The 7,987-nt window shown below is 43.1% G+C and overlaps 1 protein-coding gene and 1 non-coding gene across 2 annotated transcripts; one reads left to right on the top strand and one right to left on the bottom strand.

Annotated features, from left to right (window-relative positions):
* Nucleotides 1-280: 280 nt before the first annotated feature.
* LOC123106951 (protein TPX2) lies at nucleotides 281-2,909 on the bottom strand. Its single transcript, XM_044528976.1, has 7 exons — nucleotides 2,659-2,909; nucleotides 2,026-2,103; nucleotides 1,683-1,787; nucleotides 1,485-1,571; nucleotides 1,338-1,397; nucleotides 1,163-1,257; nucleotides 281-791 (listed from the first exon to the last, which is right to left on the bottom strand). The coding sequence occupies exons 1-7, from the start codon at nucleotides 2,701-2,703 to the stop codon at nucleotides 668-670; spliced, it is 594 nt and encodes a 197-aa protein (XP_044384911.1). The 5' UTR covers nucleotides 2,704-2,909; the 3' UTR covers nucleotides 281-667.
* Nucleotides 2,910-4,470: 1,561 nt separating this feature from the next.
* TRNAI-GAU (transfer RNA isoleucine (anticodon GAU)) lies at nucleotides 4,471-4,544 on the top strand. Its single transcript has one exon. It is a non-coding gene; the product is annotated as a tRNA-Ile (tRNA).
* The last annotated feature ends 3,443 nt before the right edge of the window (nucleotides 4,545-7,987 follow it).

Genomic DNA, 7,987 nt, shown 5'->3' with positions numbered 1-7,987 from the left:
AGAAAGAAAATCCCAGCCCACTTCGATCCAATTCCGTGGAAAGCATATACGCATGCATGGGGCAATCGAGCATGCCTGGGTTGAAATTCAGGTCCAAATGACTGCTTTTAGTTTCAGATCTGAGTCAAGAGTTGAATTTCCTCCGTGACAGCGACCTGGATGTGTACATGTATGCCTCTCAGAGAACACGCACACATGGATATCAAACGAGGTAAGCATGCATACATGGTTCTTCACTGCTCCTGGATGGAGATGGAGCAAAGCAAAACGACGACACTCATGGTTGCAAGTGCGGAGCTTTTATCATTAGCAACACCAGATCGAGAGACACACGTACGTAAAGCCAGCATGCATGCATGCATTACATCCTGATGACCCATCGAGCCTTTCTTTATCCTCCTAGTCTTTAGTGCCGAAATTCAAAGGAACAAAGCAAGAGAAATCAAGAAAAGAAGAGATATAAAAAAGGAAGCACTATTGGCTATGTACGTGGCGTGAAAACGATCGGGCGCAAAGCAAGCGCTTGAATATTGGCACTACGTACGACTACGCGTGCGTGCATGCATGCAATGCATGGGTGCATGACACGGCAGCATGCACATCAACTGACGGAGCGGCAAAAATAGTTCTTCCCTTCACGTACGGTCGATCGATCGGTCTCGCATCATCAGTTGACGGCCTTGGCGCCGCCGCCGGAGTTGTAGCAGAAGTGGCGGTGGAACTCGCCGCCGATGCAGCACTTGAGCCTCAGGAAGCTCGGCTCCTTGGGGACGGTGAGGGGCCTCCTCGACCTGCACGCACGTCAACGTCACAATTTCATTCAATCGCCATATTCCATGTATGTCCATCTTTGTTCCTTGAATATATACTCTAGCACTGAATTAATCAATCATATCGCTAACTGCTTGTTAACTACTAGCCCCCCACTTTGTGTACTACTACGTACCAAAAAAACAAATTAAAGCTAGCATATGTATATCCATCCACTAGTTTTCTTTAAGTATATGCTATGTTTTGTTCCTTCATTAATGTCCACATTCTGTTCCACACCTAGTGTTAGATCGAGTGACCCACTTATTAGCCGATTGATTAATGATAAGTTTGCTCAACAATATCAGCGGGACAGGTTAATGATATGATCAGTTATGTGTGTGATAATTGCCTTTGTGGGTGGAATGGCTTGTCAAATGCTGGCATAAGTTGGGCCTTTGGAACCATCTCCTTCCTCATCATCTTGATCTCACGCTCCTCCATCACCTATTGGTAAAAGAAACCTGTTTATTATATGACCCAACCAAATAGACAAAACATATATGCCTCCGAAATGTGTTATTCACCTGCGATAACTTGTCCTCAAATCTCCGAATAATTTCCTCTGTATTTATCTTGCTTGCAATCTGTAAGTTTCTCAAGCTTATTAGTTTCTCAAAGTAGAGGTATATAAGGATCATTGTTATGGCAAAGTGAATGTGCATCTCTATAACCTGGTAATTGTAACCAGCTCGCCTTATTGCCCGCTCCTCGGTGTGAAGCCTGCAGTAGCTCAGTGGCTGCTCGTGTTTTGTCGATCTCTGATGCAAAATTCATATGAAACTTTCAGGCCACTCGTCTGCATCTTTTAACCAATTTGTGCTACATCTGTTTGGTTTAATTAATTATCTCTGTAAAAGCTTGAAATGAACCTTGGGTGAGGTTTGTAAAGTTGGTGAACGGCGTTTGCTCTCATCATGAGTTGCCGAGTCTTGACCGCCTTTACGGAAGTTCTGCTGCTCATTTTTTGGTCGTGCCTGAAAAGGACGTACTGAGATAATTAGCTTAAACATATTTGGAATCGTAATTTATATAGAAATCATAAAAGTACCCCTATGAAAATGCTTTCATAGGGAAAGACCCTAGCTGGTTAGATGAAATGAGATGTTGCACCCCTAAAAGTTCTCAGTCCCATCTCTTTAGTGTACGTACTAAAGAGATGTCACTGTCAAAAAAGAAAAGAAGAGATGCGCTACATTCCTACAAATTTATTACCTCGGTGACGTTCTTCTTATGAGGAGGGGACCCTCCACTCCTTGCTGGGCTTTTTGGACCTGAACTAGTTGATGAGGTCTGCAGGAAACAAATAACAACTTTTAAAATCAAGCATAACAAATTAACTCCAATAAAAGTTCAGATTAAGAAAACTATAAGATAAGTATTTTTTTAAACCGTGAGTGACACACCATAAATATGTGCAAGCCGACAAGCAAAGCGTAGCTTGCCTTGACCACTTGGACAGTTATAGAAAAAGTAGGGAAAATGAAACCCAAGCTAACCCAATATCGCCAGGGGCTTGCTTGGAAAGCCTTTAACTAACTTGAAAGTAACTGACATGTATACAAAATGACGTACGTGTAACTAGAAAAGATCAAGCTAGACATGCAATATACTTATTAATAACTACAACTAGTGGAAGAATTTGCATGTTCAAGGCGAAGTCGATCTTAAGCTAGCTTTCACCCATATGCTAGAACCAAAATGCTCTGCAAATGACAGCCAAATGTTTCCATGATCAATGCACGTCTAAGGGCCAGAAACCAAGTCCCAGCTGATGAACCCTAGCTTAGCTAGAACAGCAGAGGCAATAGGATGCGTGCTTGCATGCATTGTTATTTCCTAACTAACCTTAGGGGAGGTGGCCTTCCTTGCCTTCTCCATCTCTCTAGCCATGGATGAGCTCTCTCTGTCTCTCTCTCTCTCTCTAACACGAACACTACGATGTGCCGAATGCAAGCTGGAACATAATGGTGGATGGCTTAGGCAACCAATAGTTGCACCATTTTATAGAACTTAGCTAGCCCAGCACCACGAATGCATGCGCAACACACCTCTTTCTTTCTAGCTAGCTAAGAGACAAGTGGGATATGGTGGTAGGTTTCAAGCATAGCTTAGCTTAGCTTAGCTAGATAGTGTGCCACTTCACCAGCCATCTATTCCATTCCATTCAGGGTTCCTTCAAGAGGCCTCTAAGCCCACGTCCAAATCACCCAGTACACGCTTTCAGCATATATCATATATCATCAGCAGTGTGCATGTATGACTGTGTGTGTGTGTCTGTGTGAGAGTGTCTTGTCACTCGCTACCAACCATGGGTTGAGCCATAGCCATCAGCCAAGGGAACCAGGCTAACAAACTTCTCCGGCTGCTTTATTTGAGGTGGGACTGAAACCTCCATCTCTCACTCTCTGGGGTTGGTTATGCATGGGACTGAAACTTCTCGTCGCACGCACTCAGTGGTCGCGGCACATCTCATCGCAGATTCTTCGGGGGTGTATCGAGGAAGCGAGCTTGAAGAAGCCATGGATAGAGGCAGGCATTCTGTGAGGTTGCTAGCTTGCCAGGTTAACTGGCTCCTGGCTTGAGGCTGACACTTGCAACAACCTTAACGTTGCCTAGGCAACAGACTCATCCTGTTTGCACGCGTAGCCATGATTGTTGTGTCTCATCTTTTTGGCATATTCACGACATTCTAGATGTGTGCTATTTTCTGCATGCATTTTATCTTTTATGGCAGCTATGCTACCTGCGGCACAGCATTACTATGCGTAGTGATCAAGTAACTGGCTTAGTTAGTCCTACACTACATGCATGCTCTGTTTTGCTACCTCCAGCTAGCTGGTTCTAATTTGGTGCTTAGGCAGTATAGCTTCATATTTCGCACATAATTAGGTTGTACGTAGAATAACTTACTTTAATTTGCATCCATGGTTTCTTTTAACGCGTTGTTAATTTATTAGGATTTTACGTCGAATTTACAAATAGTTATATTTATGTCGGATACGGATAGCAATGTAAAAATCGGCCGAAGAAAACTTAATTTGTCCGATATTACTCCACGCAGTTGTGTAGATCAAGGCTCGCCATGTATGCTCTTGAACCGGTTAGTTTTTGTTCTCATCTTAGCTGATCGGCTGTAGCCCAAGTTGGACCGTGTTCTTCATTAAATTCCGTTCAACTACTGCTAACCTTTGTTTCTCTTGGCTAACCCAATAATTGTTTTATACTTATAATAATTAATAAATAATAGTAGTTGTCGAGGTCTCGTAGCTCGGTTAGAGCGACGGTCCGATGTACCGTAGGTCGAAGGTTCAAGCCCTTCCGAGATCATTATACTTTTATTATTTAATACTCCCTCCGTTTTTATTTACTTCGCATATTAGCTTTGGTCAAAGTCAAACTTTATAAACTTTGACAAAGTTTTTAGACAAAAATATTAACATGTACAATAACAAATCAATCACATTAGATTCATTGTTGAATACACTTTCACATCGTATAGATTTGCTATTGTAAATGTTCATACTTTTTTCTGTAAAATTGGTCAAAGTTTATGAAGTTTGACTTCAGTCAAACCTAATATGCAGAGTAAATAAAAATGGAGGGAGTATAATATAATTGTTTTATATTTAATAATTAATAAATAGTAGTTATTGCCAAGGTCTCGTAGCTTAGTTGGTTAGAGCGATGGTCCGATGTACCGTAGGTTGATGGTTCAAGCCCATTCGAGACCAATAATTTTTTATTATGGCACAATAAGCTTATGTAATACTCCCTCCGTCCCAAAATTCTTGTCTTAGATTTGTCTAGATACGGATGTATCTAATATTAAAACGTGACTTGATACATCTGTACTTAGACAAATTCAAGACAAGAATTTTGAGACGGAGGGAGTACTATAAAACCGGCGCTGACATGCAGGCCAGCAGCAGCAGAGATTGTGGCACAATAAACTTAAATGCATTTTATATGTATCTGTCTCGCTGACATGCGGGCCAGCAGCACTTCATTTTACATCTGTAGGCCTAGGCCTAGCTATATATATCCAGTTCTATTCTAAAAATAATAAAGTGGGAGATTTCAGCATATATATGCATGAATTGAAAGGCTAACGGAACGGCGATCGTGTTGCATGCGTATCCGGCCATCTTGCATCAATCTACGTCGCGCTCGATTTCGTTATTTTCAGGCCGATTGATCGATCGATTCCTTATGTTCCAAGGTATGATGACGAATATTGCTTTCTCTCTCTCTCTCTCTCTCTCTCTCTCTCTCTCTCTCTCTCTCTCTTGAGAGAAAAAACAAGTGTGACGGACGACGGACGGATGTCGATCAGGCAGCCGACGCGCGCACCACTGCTTTTAACATTCAATTCAATATCTCACACGTTCTTTATGCGGCATGCATGCAGCCCAAACGCAACCGTGACGTACTGCGCTGCTGCAACGGTGCAACACTCGTTTTCGCTGGTGCCTTTGGTGCGAATCATCTGTCGCGGCGCGCTTTTTAGGTGCTGGTTCAATTTGTTCGTTAATTCCAAGCGAGGTGCTGATTGAGCTGCCCACGAAATAATCTCTATCCAAACAGTCTTTCACCTCGCGTTATAAAAGAAAGTTTGTGTGAGAAACTTTTAATCCATTCATCTTCAATCATGATACTACAAAAAACACTAGAGATAACAAAAATTACAGCCAGGTTCATGGACCACCTAGCGACGTCTGCAAGCATTGAAGTGAGCCGAAAACGCGCCGCCGTCACCGCCCCTCCCTCCCTGGAGCCGAACAAACCTTATTGTAGTAGACAGTCGAAAAGTCGTTGTGTTAAGACCCTATAGGACCAGCGCACCAGAGCAGCAATCATCGCCGATAAAAAAAAGTCATAGATTGAAAGCATCAACCCTATAAACAGTCAAACCAAGACGAACGAAGATCGTACCCAAACAGATCCACCGAAGAACGGATCCAAATAGATGCACCGAAGACAAGCACCGACCGAATCCTACGAGATCCGACGGAGGCACACCTCCACAAGCCTTCCGATGACGCTAGACGCAACATCGAAAAGGGGATAGAACATGGGAGACATTATTTCTACTGAGGGACATCGCCGGCGCCACACAGCCCCAACCAAGATACTGAACCTAACAAGAACAAAAACGGGGTCTGTCCCGCCGGCGGGGAGCAGCGAGATCCTCCGCACTTCCATGACCCAAAGTCCATCGGAGATGGGGCGGACCGGCAGCGGCGCCGACGAAAGGAAGAAGAAAGCTATGGTGCCAATGTGGTGGTTGCTTTATTTTTGTGAATTTTTTATGCATCGCTTGATTTGCATGAAGCCCTCAGGGCGCCGCAGCGAGCAGCATGATGCGCCGGTTGATTTGCGCGAAGCCCCGAGCCAGATACAAGGGCACCGCAACGAGTGTCATGATGCGTCAATCGGTTTGCACGTATGCTTTCAAATCTTGCGTTCTGGCCCTTCCTTGCTTGGTGTTCTATTATAGTTGGTTTGTCGGCAAATTGACGTTCGACATCGACACCATAACCAAGTATTTCCTATGTTCCAAAATACTGAAGTTATAGGTTTGTTTTAAGTTAAACTTATTCACGTTTGGCCAAATTTATATAAAATGTATCGACGGCATATATAGTTGATGCGTGAGAGCCAAATTAAGCGAGACACTGTTCCGGCACTCGTGCCGTGCGTCACACACGTTTTTCGTTATTTCGGCACCTTATGTTTCAAGGTTTTGGATGCATGGAGCAGCTGCCGCATCAGCGTCATGAGCGTGCGCGGGTTTTCGCTCCTTCCGCGGCCGCATCACGCATGCATGCATATTTTATTTCAGGGCACTGCATGCAGTGCACTCGTCTTTCTTCGAGTGGTATCTTTGGTACGAAATCGATCGTACGAACGACGAATAAAGCGTACCGTGCCCGCTTGTAGTAGGTGTCAGTTCGTTATGACGAAGTAACAACCACGAATTGTTTATCCGTGTCTTCTCGTGCATTGACAAGGAAAAAACGTACATGTATATACTGTGTGAATTGTGATCTTGCTAACCACACTTCAACTTCTCAAAAATACTGGTATACACGTACTACTACAGATCACCACACTTTAACTTCTCAAAAATCAAAGGCACTTGATTTGATTTGATGTACAAATGTGTAGTATTCTTTGAGTTGTGATATTTGTCCATATATATTATCCAAACGAAAGGTAAATAATAATATTATTTCGCAAAAAAGGTAAATAATAATATTGTCTTCTTTTAGGAGAATCAATTTTTGGACCTTTTAGGATAATGATGAAAATATATTGGGGCCTCCTTGGCAATGATTCTTGATCAGAAAGCTAAGCAATGATGCTGACAACCTTCCAAATATGTGTGAGAAAGTCCATGGATGGGTTTGGTGAAGAGATTCCTTTATGCCTACTAGCAACCGCATGCAAATATATATCGTACAGAATATGTACCACCATATATTATACACAAACAAATGCAACTAAAAAAAGTCCCTGGAAAAAACATATCCTGCTAGAACAAGGGGGCGAGGAGGAGCACCGTGAGCGGCTACGACACAAAAACATTTAACACAAAGAACACTGGAATATGAAGTCTCAAGAAGATTTGAGGAGATAGAAAGGGATATTATTTGGTACAAAAATCAACATACTAGTTATTTTACAGCCAAGAGGTAACTAGGGTGTCAATGATAAACGGGCGAACAGTTCCAACTTATTGCTCAGGTTACCAAAAACCAAGTCCGCTAAACCAGCTAGCATACTTGACTCACATGCACCATGGACCTTCTCGACAGTAGCCTCATGTTACTAGATGGACACGGGGCACATATTTTACCTAGATTCAGGCCCTCACTAGTGGAGTAACAACACCACTATTCCTTATATAGGATTATATCGAGACGATGTTACAATGGATGAGTACAATGATGGTATCGGCGAGTTGGATGTCAGCCCGTTGAGTTCCATGTGGACGATTTGCGCGGAGCACCCAAATCGAATATGCCCTTGGAGTTTGTCGAATGCCTTTATATAAGGGTGTATATATGTCGGTGGTCGTCATCCTTCATCTTGGTCATATTGCCTTGCATGCCGTTGACTCTTCCTGCCTTTAGTCGCCGAACTTCTTTGAGTTCAAGGGGGGTGGCTTGTC

The sequence above is a fragment of the Triticum aestivum genome, chromosome 5A (genome assembly GCF_018294505.1).
Source record: "Triticum aestivum cultivar Chinese Spring chromosome 5A, IWGSC CS RefSeq v2.1, whole genome shotgun sequence".
Lineage (NCBI taxonomy): Eukaryota > Viridiplantae > Streptophyta > Magnoliopsida > Poales > Poaceae > Triticum > Triticum aestivum.
This window is presented reverse-complemented; position numbering and strand designations above follow the sequence as displayed.